At 49.8% G+C, this 14,794-nt stretch overlaps 1 protein-coding gene across 1 annotated transcript in view; it reads right to left on the reverse strand.

Moving 5' to 3' along the window:
- Positions 1 to 14,794, reverse strand: part of LOC147748846 (uncharacterized) — a 295,887-nt gene that overhangs the window by 81,194 nt on the left and 199,899 nt on the right. Inside the window, exons 6-7 of the mRNA XM_086964138.1 lie at positions 6,763 to 6,983; positions 5,868 to 5,899 (exon numbers count right to left, since the gene is read on the reverse strand). Coding sequence (XP_086820264.1) covers positions 5,868 to 5,899; positions 6,763 to 6,983 — 253 coding nt within the window. The remainder of the gene's footprint in view (positions 1 to 5,867; positions 5,900 to 6,762; positions 6,984 to 14,794) is intronic.

The following is a 14,794-nucleotide window of genomic DNA, read 5'->3' on the forward strand; positions in this document are numbered from 1 at the left end:
ACCTCCTTCCTATGTAAAAGGGTATCCCTGAGGCGCCAAGTTCTCGAGGGGTGGACAGTAGGGGGCAGACACAATGAGGCCTCAACCGGAGCATGGTCCGATAAGGACAACACACCCATGTCAGTCGATGAGACCAACGCCTTCACCGGGGTTGTAACTAAAAGGTGATCAAGCCGTGCATAGGTCTTGTGTGCATGGGAGTAATACGAGTAGTCTCTATCTGTAGGGTGTAGATGACGCCAGAGGTCAAGGAGATCTACCTCCACAAGCCGTGCCTTACAACCGGCCGAGAATTCCCCGACCTGTGGAGAGCGCTGCGCTGACCTATCTACCGCGGAGTCGAAAACCATATTAAAGTCCCCACCAAGAATGATATGCCTGTCTGGTGAGGCAGTGACCTCCTCCACAGCTGACTGCAGGAACCGCTCCTGCTTGTCATTGGGGCTATAAAGGGAGCCAATCGTGAACGTGAGGCCCCCAATTCTGAACCTATGCGCCAGTAACCTCCCCTTCTGTTCAGCAAATTTGTGAAGATGCACCCCTTTAAAGTGTCTGGCTACCAGAATCGCCACCCCCGCAGTCTTCGTGTTGCAGGCGGAAAAAAACTGGAGCGGGAATTTGTGAGATCGCAGCCTGTGTGTGTCCTGTGCCAGCAAGTGCGTTTCCTGAAGAAGGCAAATATCTGCATGAGCATTTTCTAACAGTGAGAGCACCGCCCGCCGCTTGACAGGGTTATTCAATCCCCTAACATTTAGAGTTAGGACCTTAAAAACATAAGGAGGCATAGCAGGCAGGGCGCAAGAAAGCGTATGTACAGCGTGCGGAGGCCAGTGAAGGTGTGTGTACCCCCCACCACTCCGGAAACCAGGCAAAGAGCAAGAACAAGCACACGGGCCCCCAGCCCCCCCGTCCTGGCAAACCCCCACCTGCTGCGAACTCCAGTGTGTCCACTGGCTGTCCTAAGCATTGACCACCCCCTATACCCTGTTCCAACATCCACACCACGACCCCCGAAGTCAAAACCAAATGAGAAAGGACATCTGAAATATTCGATTCCTGTACCGTGCACTGGACGACCCCCCCCTCACACCCAACACATTCACCCCCCCTCCGCCCTCCACACCCCAACAGAACTGTCCCCACTCCCCCAACTCCATTCCCACCCCCCCCAAACTAAGTGAAAAAGAACCATTGTCCATGTCCGGCCTATGAAGGCAAGTCTATGGAAAGTCACCAAAGTGGACGTCCAGCCACCACGCAACTCCCGCTCTCCCCCCCTCCCCCCCAGGCCCCCAAACCTGCGATTTCAATCAAGCGATGACGATCTCCCCCCGGAGAACTTCTCAAGCGGTCAACGCCACCTCCTCTGCCGCCGTTTCTCTGGCAACGTCTCGTACTGCGCTATCCATTTCAGCCCGGATAGTGGGCGGATCAGGCCTCGCTGAGGAAGCGGAGTGTCGGCGACCAGGGACGGTCTGCCAGCCGTCCCTGGTGATCCGTCTACGGCGAGGAGTAGGGGCCTCCTCATCAGTCGCTGTGATGCCCAATACTGCACAAGTGTCCTGGAGGGAACGTAGCTGATGTAGTGTGCCATTCCAGCGGAAAATAAGACGGAACGGATGCCCCCAGGAATACTGAGTACCATGCTCTCGTAAGAAATCAGTGGCAATTTTAAAGGACTTACGCTTCTGTAGAGTGACCACCGAAAGATCCTGGAAGAGTGACACGCGGTGGCCCCTGAATTCCAAAGAAGGTTTGGTTCGACCTACGCGGAGGATTCTTTCTTTCAAGGGGTAATCCGGCAGGTAGGCCAGGAGGTCGGGAGGGGGCGCCGATGATCTGCGTCGTAGGCCCACCCTATGCGCTCTATCAATCCTGATAGGGAAGTCGGTCGGCTCATACAAAACGTATCTAAACAGGTCTTGTAGATAATCCGCTGCGTTCTCCCCCTCCTCTGCAGGAGGAACACCCCGGACCCGGATGTTGTTCCTCCGGGAACGGTTCTCAAGGTCCTCCACATGCGACTGAAGATCGACCTGCTGGTCTTGAAGTCTAATCACCTCTTGCTGAAGCTGTGCGAGTTCTTCGGCCTGAGCATGTCCTGCCTCCTCCACAGAGGCCACCCGCTCCCCCAGGCCGTCAACCTCCCTCCGTACCTCACGCACCTCTCCCGCCACCTCCTGCTTTAGTGCCTGGAAGTCCTCTCGGAGAGTGCCAAAGAGCGATTCAAGAAAGGATCTGGTGACTGGCAGCTCCCCTCCACTCGCCCCCCTGAGAGCTGCTCGACTGTCCCGGGGAATGCTGCCCCCTGTCTTGCCTTGCAGCGCCCCTACTTAGCATACCCGGTAGGGTACGATCCCCTTTCCTGGTTCCTTTGTTTCCGGCCATCTTGAGCAACGGACAGTGCTCCCCAGGTTCCACCAAGGACGTCGACGTCTGCCACCCCACCAGGCTGCCGGCCAGTCCACCCAACCAACTGTCCTGGGCCTCCCACTTGCGTATGCCGATGCTCACCAATTAGGCACTCCCACGCCGGTTGTCCCTTTGGAGATCAGCCCCGAAAGCCAGTCCCACTCCAGTTAGAGGCCGCGAGCGTAAAGCTGTCCGCCTGGAGCAAGGCGACCCCTCCGGCGACTCCAAGTCGGCTCCGTGCACCACCTACCACCTCAAGACCACTTAGATGCCATCCACTCCCACACAGATCAGCCAGGAGCAGCGCTTCGCCGTTTGTGAGCAGCGCGTTTCAGGGTCCACTCGCACTCACCACCAGGGTCCCTCGTCGCGATCCAACCAATAGGTCCTGCACACAGGCCTGCAGCCCCCTTCAGCCAATAATAGGGGATAGCCGGTAGATCTGCCTCACATCCACCACTAGGGCCGGCACTACATCAGCTTCATAGTGCTCACAGGTTGCGGCCGCTTCGCCATACAATATCCCCCGCTGGGTGGCCACTCGCTCTCTCGTCCCCCAGCCAAGGTCCACTTTACACTCCTGTCGGGGGTAGCAGGGCAGGGGGAGTGAGTCCTGGCCCCCTCCTAGGCCCTCTCACCACCGCCGCCGGCCGACTCGCCAGACGTCGCTGCCAGCTGCCCAAGTGCTCCGCGCTAAGCAAGGCGGCTTCCACTTCAGTCCCACCTGGACCGCCCGACCGGGTCCGGCCACCGGCAACCGCTGCAATCTTCCCGTTCACCAGGGAGCGTCGGCCATGTCACACCAGGCCTAACGCGGGGGAAGCCGGGGCCTCGCGCAGGCCAATTGCGCCACCGCAATCCGGGACGTATCCCGCCCCCGTCGGGTCACTCTCAGCTCACCAGCGCTCGTCGTATGTCAGGCTGCTGAGGGGGGGGAACCGCCGCCAGTTCAGCCTCCCGGCCAGGCAGGTCGGGGGTGCAGCCCAGCGCCGCTCTGAGCCTTCCGTACGGCCCCTCACCTGGCTCCGCTCTGTCTCCTGGGCCGGCCGCTCTCACCGCACCGACCACTCTAAATCTTGGCGTCCGCGAACCGGAGCCCGCGGAGACCTCAGCTGGGCCCGATCGAGACAGCACTCCGGCTCAGACGGATCTCCTCCTCCACAGCCGCCACCAAGCTCGATCTGCTCCGCAACACCGACCTGGAGCCACTTCCGGCCGGAGCTCAGGCCCACGCCAGCCCGGTGTCCGGTGTCCGGAGCCTGCCACACACGCCCCCAGCTCTTCAAACGCCTCGGGATGAAGCTCCGAGGTCCCCTACCCCTTCCGCCGCCAGTAGTTAGCAGCGGGGGGGGGAGATCAGTGCAAATAAAGTTGATTAGGGGCCCAGGCTCGGAGGAGATCGCGAGGAGAGCGACCACTCACTCCGCCATCTTGGCCACGCCCCCATAGAGATCTTTTAGACCTCTTTTGAACTGCGGCAGCGAAAATTGTTCGAGCCAACTGGAAGGACACAATCAAGACCTCATACAAAGACTGGTTTAATTGGATTATGCACCTTAGAGGGGCAGACAACATTGCACTACAGAACTCACCCTGGAGACGAGCGCACAGAGGAATGTGGAAATCACTTGACACGTACTTAGATTTCTACGAACCATGAAACCAACTCACCCAGAGATACACCCCCTGCTCCCCGCTCTATGTGCGGTAAGGTAAAGGCAACAGACCGCAAAGACCAGGACACCTTGGGTCAGTAGGCGTCCCAACAGGTGTCCCCATCCCTCCCGGGAGGCTGTCCTCTTGCACTTTCATTACACCTTTCTCTCCTGCCTTTCTATGCTTTCGCCTTTCTTTCTCTTCTTGTTCTTACCAAACAACGTCAGTTGGGGGTTGTCTAAATATATGTATCTCAATACGTGAATGTAAAAACGCGATTGGCTAACCCTGACACAGAAATGTAATGTCTTTGCTTATAAAATTAATAAAATACTTTGAAATAATAAAAAATAAATATAAAAAAATAAGCGGCATCAATTACAAAGTCATCACAACAAGCACCCCTGCATATCTGGTTCACTAGTTCACTATCTCCGAAGGCTGATAGCACACCTGCTGCCAGGACACCATCAGACTGTAGGCAATGCGGTGGAAAAAGAAAAATCAAGGCAGCAGACCTTCTCAATCTGGGCAGCCAGGAGCTAGGCTTGTATCCTCATGTCCATCAGCACTGCTCCAGTTTAGGAAAGAGTTGAAACGCCACATCAGGGTGCAGTAACAGTGCTCATGGAACACTGCTATGTCTCCAATCTTTGACTATGGCACTGCACAGCACCCTGTAAGTAAATCACAACACGAAATGGCAAGCAAAACAAGTAAGATTCAGGGACTCCGGAGAATGAAATGAGGCAAAGGGTTTGTACGATGTAAGGCAGTCGCCCTCTTGGTAGCATGACTCACCCAGCTCCAGTAGATGCCAGTTATGAATCCTGATTTTTAGGATTGGCAATAGACAGATTTAGCTGATTTATTTACCTCATGTTATCAATTCTACAAACAGTACACTAAGAAGAGAGAGAGTGGGCATTGGGTCAGTCCCCTTCTGTCATTGATGCCAGGTGTTTTCAAGCTTTGCCATGGCTTGTATGGGCTGTTCATCAATGCCATGGCATTTTGAGGATGGCTATATTGTTCCATTTGAATTGCCATTAGGTTTTGTGCATCAAGTAGTCTTTTTTGTTGGAGAGCAGATGCAACATGTAGCTTTTAATAACAATTCACTGAGTGTTATTTGATGCATTTACTGAAACAAGAATGTTTCACTTGCTATTTTACACATTTTCACTTCAGAAGTGGTCGCTGTTGTGATGTCTTAGTGTGTCATAAAGACACAGTTGATATTCACTAATCTTCTTGAGCCTTATTTTTCTTTGTTGTGATGATCATGTTGGCTTTACATTTTGTTTTCAGAAAGTAAAGATGATTGTGCGCATAGGCTTTCTTAAAGATGCATTGAAAATACCAGCCATTTGCTAAAAGTATTTACTATGACTAATGTAACTATGCCTGTCTTATTGGTTCCCCACTTATGACGCATACAATCATTGTCTTATGGCTCGTATCACCCTCCGTTCATTGGACAGCTTAACCTTGCTAGGGCAGTCTCTATTGGAAAGGGGCCCCACTACCAGTTCCATATTCTCGCAGCCTATTATGTTGCTTCATTATGGAATTTTCTTTAGAGATCAGTTAGGGGCAAAACACACAATCTCTATAATTTCCCTAAGAAAAAGCTAGACCTATTGGCTTTGCCAATGTTTCTTACAACAATAACTGGGGCGTTTGTTCCAGGCTCTTCTCTAATGTGCATTCATCCTAATATTTTGAGGGATGGAGCTGGGATGTAGAAGTAGATTCAAGTGTACAAACCACATGCACTTATCCTAGGGCTGACTTACCTGCGTTTTTAATGTCAATGGAGTTGAGATATCTGCAGGGAAAAAATAGGTGTTAGAGGAAATGTATATGTGCAGAATATTTATTCAGCACTCATCTTAGGTAAGCTCCTTTATCCTTGCATGCCCCTGTTACATCCGTCTACATGCCTACCAGCATCTGTTCATACACATACATGAAAGCCACCTTGTACACATGCTGACATTTCATGTGACCACCACACTCCTGTTCACTCTGTGCACATCTGACTTTACAAATACTGTCACCTCCCCCCCCCGACTGCCAGCACCCGTTCACTCATTGACACCCATGTGACATCACCTGCTGCTCTATACACCGAAGGTCACTACCAACCCAACCAGCTGTTCCTACATGTGTTTCTATAATAATAGTTAAATCTGACCTGCCAGTCTCATGCTTCGACATTGCTGACATTCCACTGTTCGAGGGCCTGTATCTCACTGCACTAGCACGGCTAATCCAATGCTCAACTGCCGACATTCCACTACACTATACCCAGCATTCCATTCCACCAGTACCATCCCATTCCAATGCAGCAGTGCCTGTATGCACAACAGAACCAGACTTTTACTGCCCTGGTGCTGTTGTCCTATTTCGGGAGTCAATATGGACATTCCATAGTACCAGTGCTGCATAGTGCAGACCTTCTCCAGAGCCAGGTACTGCGTTCTGCTGCATCGGTGCTGGTAATTCATTGCACCACTACCTGTTTCTCTGTGCCCCATTTGGTGTTCCTCAGTCTTTCAAATGACTTACATTGCACCTTTCCCCCAACCCACTTTACTGTTTCATATCAGGAAGTGTTAATTTGGAGTGGTCAAACTGATATTCTTATCATTGCTAAAATCTTCTTCTGTGGTCTACCCAGATGCCAACCTGATTTCCTGTAATTCCAGCATTTTACGGTAGGTCGCATTTTCAATGTCTGCTGCTAGCTTGCTGTTAAGAAGGTCCTGGTATTTTTGGATGCGCCATGCAACTTCCTCTCTCAGTTGCTGGAACTCTTGCTCCTGTCGCTCAATGGTCTCCTGTTGGCTCTTGGTCTTCGTGCGACTTTCCAGTTCCATCTGCTTCATCTGGTCCAGCAGTGATCCATTCTGTAGAAAAGAAGGCAGAAGAATAATGAATCTGAGTGAGTTCCTTTGGATGGTTTACAGACATGTCCGGTATAGGTAAGAGCTGCGGGGCGGGCGGAAGTAGACATACAATGGGATAGGGGAAATAAAAGAAATAAATAAAACCACTTACCTTCAATCAATCAATCAATCATGGTATGTTATGTTATAAAAGATTTATACCGCGCACTAATACTCTGGAGTGTCCTGGCGCGTAGGTGAACAGTGGCAGGCGTGGACAGTAATACTAGATCAGCTGTTTGAACAGGAAAGTTTTGAAAAGTTTTTTAAAAAGATAGGAAGCTCCTGGGTATGCCGGAGGTCAGCTGGAAGAGCTGCTTTTACCACAAAGGACTGACCCCCAATCCGCGACCGGCCGAACCTAGGGACCACCAGCCGATGTTGGAGAGCGGAACGTAGAGGGCGCCTGGGTAGATAGAACGCGAACCACGTTGTTCTGATGTAGACAGGGCCAGAGCCGTGTAGTGCCTTATGAATCATGGTCAAAGCTTTAAAGCGTACTCGCTGGGCAACAGGAAGCCAATGAAGGTCCCTTAACTGCTGTCGGACCCTCACTCTCCTTGGGATGTTGAACAGGAGCCTAGCGACTGCGTTTTGTATAACCTGAAGTTTCCCCAGAAGATACCCCGGTATGCCAATGTAGAGAGCATTAGCATAGTCGAGGCGGGAAAGAATGAGCGCCCGAGCAACAGTCTCCCTAGCGGTGCGGGGCAGCAGAGAAAAAATCTTCTCAAGGCTTTGAGCGAGCCAAAGCAGGCTCCTGAGAGTTTTTTGATTTGCTCGTGGAAACCCAGATCTTCCCCAAACCATATTCCTAGGTTCTTGGCAGGGCCACCTTCAGACTTAGGGCACATATAATCTGGCGGCCAGAGAGATTTTCTAAATGTAGGGGGACACTGGCCCAAGAGGAGCACCTCAGACTTGTCTTCATTGCATTTGAGACTGGCTTGAGCCAGCCAGGAAAATACCGAAGACAGGCACTGATGGGCAGTGTCAGTTTGAAGATCAGAGCCCTTCCAAGTGAATAGGAGCTCAGTGTCATCGGCATAAGCCATTATTTTTGCACCCAGCTCCTCTGGCAAATAAATCAAGGGTGTCAGATAAATATTAAAAAGAAGAGGGTTCAGAGTAAACCCCTGAGGGACCCCCGTGGACAGTTTACTAACTGAAGATGAAAAAGGCGGCATCCACACCTGTTGGGTGAGGTTATCAAGGAAGGATTTGAGCCAATCCCACGCCAAGCCCGTAATACCGATGGCTGGCAGTCGGAAAAGGAGCGGGTGGTTGGGTAGCGTGTCGAAGGCGGCAGAGAGGTCCAATAAAATCAGAGCCGCCCTGCCGCCCGTGTCCAGGCACTCCCTAATCACCTCCGTAATCTCCCCCAGCGCTGTCTCAGTGCTAAAAGATGTCCTAAACCCTGATTGAGCCGGGTGGAGAGCACCAGAGGACTCCACAAACTCCTCCAGTTGCCTAAAGGTCACCTTTTCACAGACCTTAGCCAAGGCCGGTAAAAGGGAAAAGGGACGATAATTAGAGAGGATGGAGGGATCAGCAGAAGGCTTCTTGAGGAGAGGAAGGAGTTTGGCATGCTTTCATTGCTGGGGGACTATGCCTGATTGAAGTGAGCCGTTTACAAGAGCTGCTGCCTCAAGAAAAACTGCCTCCGCCACCCCGCCCAAAACTCTGGCCGGACAAGGGTCCGAAGGGGAGCCTGATTTCAAAGATTTAAGGATGGCTAAGACATCCCTCCTCTCCGCCGGCCTAAACTGCAAGAAGAGCTGGCTTGGTGTTTTAGAGCTAAGGAGAGGGGGCAAAAACAGAGAACTCTGTTCATGGGGGATGGTCACTAGACTATCTTGGATCCTTTGGATCTTAGCAATGAAGAAAGTAGAGAGATCTTCGCACCATTGAGAGGAGATAGGGAGGGTAGTTTGTTCTGCAAGGGGTGACAAATTAGCTACGGACAATGGAGAATATTTCTTTGCTGTTGTTATTAGCTCTAGAGATTCTTTCTGCAAAAAAATTGCCTTTAGCTTCTTTAATGGATGCATAGTAGTCCCGCTGGGCGACGCGAAGTGCCGCCTTGGCTAGAGGGCAGTACCCGCGTCGCCAGCACCTCTCAAGCTTTTTACACCCTAGCTTAAGTTCTTTTAGGGAATCCGTGAACCAAGGTTTAGAGGGAGAGCCACGCGGTTGCCATCTGGAGGAGGGCTTAGGTGAAGAGTTAACCCCCTGGCTAATCCAGGCAGAGAAGCTCTCCACTGCTCCATCAAGGTTGTGGGCTTCTCCCGGGGGAACTAGTGACAGTGCTTTAGACAGAGTCGGAATAATAATCTTCTGAGGTGGAGGGCCCATTGCCGGGCAAGAGGGTGGGAGAGGTTTACCAATATCCCATGAGAACCTGATCAGAAAATGATCTGACCACGTGACAGGCAAGGGGTCCAAACCGGAGAGATCAAAGTTGGAACAGACTATGTCAATCAGATGACCAAATTTGTGTGTAGCACCCCTGACCCACTGGGTGAAATGGGTGAGATTACATGTGTCCAGCAGGTCTCTAGTCCCTGGAGCTTCCAGATTCTCCAGATGAATATTAAAATCCCCTAACAAAAGAAACTTGAAAAAGAGAAGCACCCGCGAGGCGATTACATCATCAAGAGATTTAAGGAAAGTGCCGGGTGGGCCCGGGGGGCGGTAAACCAAGATACCGCCTAACGTGAAGTGGGGGGACATAGCCAGTGAGAACTCCAAAGCTTCGCTGTACTCAAGCTCCCCGGAAAACTCATTGGTAAATGACCATACATCCCTAAATACCACAGCAACGCCACCCCCTCTTCTTGACTTACGATCCGCTCTGGCTATTTTGAAACCCCGTGGAATGGCTAGTTCTACCTCCGGGGCGCAGGAATCGTTCAGCCAAGTCTCAGTGATAAACAGGAGATCTAGCTGTTCATCTATGATCAACTCATGCACGTCAGAGGCATGCTTAGCCAATGAACGCGCATTGATGAGAGCCGCCCGAATCTTAGTCTTTCGTGCTATATACGGAGGGAGAGCAGGCTGCATGGTTTGAAAGCAGAAATGACAGGAGGGGCAAGTCCTGGACAAACTGTGTAGGACCTCCCAATGCCTACCTTTATTACACAATGTTGTGTCAAGCCTTAATAGTTCCTCCCGGTTAAAGGATTTCCTATCTGACCCATCCCCGACCGCAAAACGGCCAGCATTGCTGGCGCTGTTCACTTCCGGGGCGCGGACGGGCGCAGACGGACTTGCCTTCGGCACGCCAGCAGCCCACCCGCTGCACGCATCCGCTGCGCGCACGAGGACACATGTGTGTTTTATGGGGTGCTCCCACGACCAGCTGGACTGCTAACTTCAGTCCAACCGCGCTTCAGGACACACCAAAGATGGCGCCCCGCTATCCACACAATCGGCACAAACAGCCGCGGTGGACCGGGGCAGGGGAGACCACAGAAGAGAGGTAAGTTATAAAATGCCAAAGTATTTTTAAAACGGAGCACAATATCATGCAAACAGCAATTAAATAAAAGAAACCGGCGCCTGCATAGTAGTCATGCAGGAGCTGCCAGCGGGATTCCAACAGTGATTAAAAATATCGCAGTGACAGAAATAGTAATGCCCCACGCTGCCACAGTACCCCCAGCGGGAATCAGGAACTGCCATCACCTGATCTCACCGCAGTGATCATATCACTTGTAAAGCGCACTACTTACCCATGAGGGTCTCAAGGCACTGGGTGTAGGGGAGTGCTGCTACTGTTCGAAGATCCAGGTCTTGAGGAGTCTTTTGAAGGTCAGTAGGTCTTGGGTCTGCCGTACATGGGTGGGGAGAGTGTTCCAGGTCTTGGCGGCGAGGTGGGAGAAGGATCTGCCGCCGGCGATTGTTCTTTGGATGCCGGGGACAGTGGTGAGGGCGAGGCCGGTGGAGCGGAGCTTGCGGGTGGGGGTGTAGAAGCTGAGTCGTTTGTTGAGGTATGCTGGTCCGGTGCTGTGGAGTGCCTTGTGTGCGTGGGTGAGGAGCTTGAAGGTTATCCTCTTATTGACGGGGAGCCAGTGCAGGTCTCTCAGGTGGACTGTGATGTGGCTGTGTCGAGGGATGTCAAGAATCAGGCGCTCAGAAAGGTCCTCCGCACTTGTGATAGAGGTTCCGCAGTCGTAGGGGAGTCTCCGCACTCGGGGCGAAATCTCCATAATGAGAATTCTAGAGTGCGGGACTCCCCCGCGACTGTGGGGCCTTTGCCACGAGTGCGGAGGCCCTTTGTGAGTCAGGCACAAAGACCGGTGCTAGGGGGAAATGCTGGAGAGACGATATCTGGCAGCAGGCCCAGGTGCTTTCTAAACAAATGCAGGTATAGTACATGGCTTGGCATTACATTGAGAAATAAAATACGAATTATTCAGCCAATACCACGACTGTGAGGATAATAATAACAGAGGCATCAGATGGAGTTTAGAGGAATTATTACAGATAATAGCGATGCGTGATATAAAATGCTTTGGTTTTTCTAATGTTGATCTTATTATATATTATCACTGCTGAGATTACAATAATAATTTTCATCATTTTGATACCCAAGGTTGGTATGCGATGTGTACATAATAAATAACCAAATATTGTAAAACACCTACTGCTGTGCCCGTCTGCTGCTTTCAGGAATCACATCAATAATAAAACACTGCATAGCTTCTCTGGCAGGGTTGTCAGACTCATAACACTGTGGATCTGAACAAGCCTAACTCCTCATAGAGAAAAATGATAGACACTTGTCCGTTTTCTTCTTCTCCAACGGGGTGTGATAAGCAAGATTCCGTTGTGGCTGAGGAAATCTTTCCGGGTGTGATGTCAGGCTGTCTGTATTTTCTCGTTTATGTGAGTTTTGAGAGAGAGGTTGTTGTTGTGTAGAATCTTATACATTTGGCATTGTTCAAGATGTGGTATTTGAATCCGTCCAGGTTCTGATTCAAGAGCCAGAATTGAACCTTGGTGAGACAATTGTTGTCCATGGGGGCAAACTCTGTTTTCAGCAGTTCCAGCTTCAGGGAGGGCTTTATCATCCAGACTTCAAAGATAAAGGCGTAGTCACTGAGGAAGAAGATGTCACTGGTACCGAGACCTTCAGTTAGAGGCTGCATGCCTTCAACACAGTGCCTGATTTTGATGCTCTGGTCGGCTAGCAGTTTGGGGAGTGGTTAAGTGTAGAGGTTAAGCACATGAGGTGATAGACTGTACCTTGAGTTATGTTGCAGTTCATGTGAATGCCTTTGGATCTGGAGGAAAGTTTGGGAAGAGCAGGTCTCTGATGTTTAGAAGGAGACAAACCTTTGCAGGACAATCTCATTGAAGCCCATACATGTTACCATATGTTCTGTAGGCTTGTTGAATTGGATGAGAAAGCACAAGTTTCTATTTTTTGTGATTTGGAGAGCATGTGAAATTATTTATTTAACATTTATTAAAGAAATGTTAGAGAAGTAATTGGCAGAGAGTTGCTGATATTGTTAGAGTGTACAATGGCCTTCTTTTAAGGAAGGAGTATCTGTCACTTTCTGAATGCCTCAGTACTCATGGGCTATGACTATCTTTAAAAGAGACTTGAGAGCTTCATGGGCGATGGACTTTGCAGCAGATTATAGAATGGTGTTCTAATTACATGAGGATGTCTTTGCATGTTGCCTTCATCTAACTCAAAGGTCATTTTGAGTCAGTTGAGGCAGTTTGATTGCTCATTGGGGGTGTGTAGGTTGAAGTTCATCTATTCAGGTGTGTTGTGTTGGGACTGATGGCACTAAGGTTAATATTTTGGTACTTACTTTTTGTCTGTAAGAAGTCTTTTAGCAATGGAAAGTTCAGAGGGTGGGTGTAAATTTGGATTGATGCACTGTTTGATTGCATTATCAAGGGCTCTGTTTCTGTTAATGGGTGCTTTGAAAATGGCTTTGTAGTAAGCAGCATTTGACACAGTAGGGAGTTCTCTACCAAATTAACTTGGTCCTTTACGGTGACAAAATCTTTGTGGTGGAGGGTTTTGTCACTGATTCTGTTGACAGAGAATAACATGCATGAGAACTTGAGAGCACAATAGAGAGGAGGGTCTAGTGTCCTCATTCTGCCTCAGAATGTAGCTTACCTTTGCTAGGCTACATGGTCTGAAATGTGGAACTAAGATTCATGGAGAATGTAAGCAACTTGTCAGTTGACAGTTGCAGAGCTAGTATGCTGGATGGGGTTATTTGTACTCTACTTATTAAAACTACATCTCAATCTACTCAACGCTGCTGATCTCTCTTTTACATTTGGTGACGACTGGAACTAACTATGCGTACTTCTTCAACAGCAACACATCGAGCCTACCTTTTCTTCATCCAGACTATGTGGAATGCTTCATTTTCAAACACATGCCCTTTGATATCATCAGAATTGACTGAGCCGATGTTCCGTTTTCTTCTCCGTTCCAAGGAACAGTCCTTCACCTTTAAACATACGCTGCTCAACGAGCGTCGAGGATTGTGTTCCGGCTGGTTGTATGACATTTCAACGCATGCTTTTACCACGCATGCCTTTACAACGAAGGTATGACAACGCAAGTCGTTACAACGACTTGCGTTGGGGGGCGCTGGATAGTGGAATAGTTTAATTCTCTATTCCAACTCCAGTCCCCGTGGATAGTAGGTAAGGTGTTGGATAGAAAATTAAACTATTCCCTATCCAACAGCGCTCTCCAGCGAAAGTCGTTGTAACGACTTTCGTTGTAATTCCTGCGTTGTAATGGTAGTGTGTGGTAAAAGTTTAGTTGTAAACGATGTTCCCCGTTCCAGCTGTACCACTCTCTCACCGTCGTCTGAGTTTGCTGTTTCAGCTGTGGTAAGGAAGGTTAGGCACACTAGCTCACACATTCTAATGTAAGTACATTTAAGTATTTTTCTGTCAGCTGCGAGGAAGCCTGGGCGCATTATTATGAGCGAGCCTCTTTGACTATGCGTGAGCGAGGCGCACGCAAGCTCAACGTCACCGCGTGAGTAAAGCCATCAAGTACGCTTCCCTCTCACGCTACGGAGGACGTTTTGACAGCCGTCTTTGTGTGGGCTCTACACCGCTGATGCGCACAGCTTTCTACTTTACATTGATGCCCACAGCTATATTGAGTCTGGCGCACGCAAGCTCAACGTCTCTGAATGATTGAAATCATTAAGTACACTTCACTCTCACGCTACGGAGGACTGTTTGGCAGCTATCTTTGTGTGGGCTCAACTTCGTTGATGCGCACAGCTTTCTACTTTACTTTGAGGCACACAGCTGTATTTGCGTAGCAGACTACGATATTAATTAACCAAATCTAGGTTCTGATGCGCACAGCCTGTGATTACGCACAACTGCGTTGAGTTTTGCGTTGCTGATGCGCACAGCTCTAAAAATAACACAGTTGAGCACAATGGTGTTAGTGAAGTGCACAAGGGAATTGTTAAACTCAATCTAAGTTCTACACCACTGATGCGCACAGCTTCAAACTAGCAATCTCAATGCACATAATTGTGGTGATTTCTGCACCTCTTATGCACACATATCGAGACAATGTTAATGCGCAAATGTGCTGATGCACACAACTTTCAAGAATAATTCTAACAACGTTGTGTTACCACTTCGCGTTCTGGTGGCCTTTCGCTGATGCGCACATCCTTGCTTCAATTACTTGTTGACCATTTTGATGTCTAAAATACACCCTTTCTCTTTACTTATATAGAAGGATTTGT

Source organism: Lissotriton vulgaris, chromosome 1_1, assembly GCF_964263255.1.
Source record: "Lissotriton vulgaris chromosome 1_1, aLisVul1.2, whole genome shotgun sequence".
NCBI lineage: Eukaryota > Metazoa > Chordata > Amphibia > Caudata > Salamandridae > Lissotriton > Lissotriton vulgaris.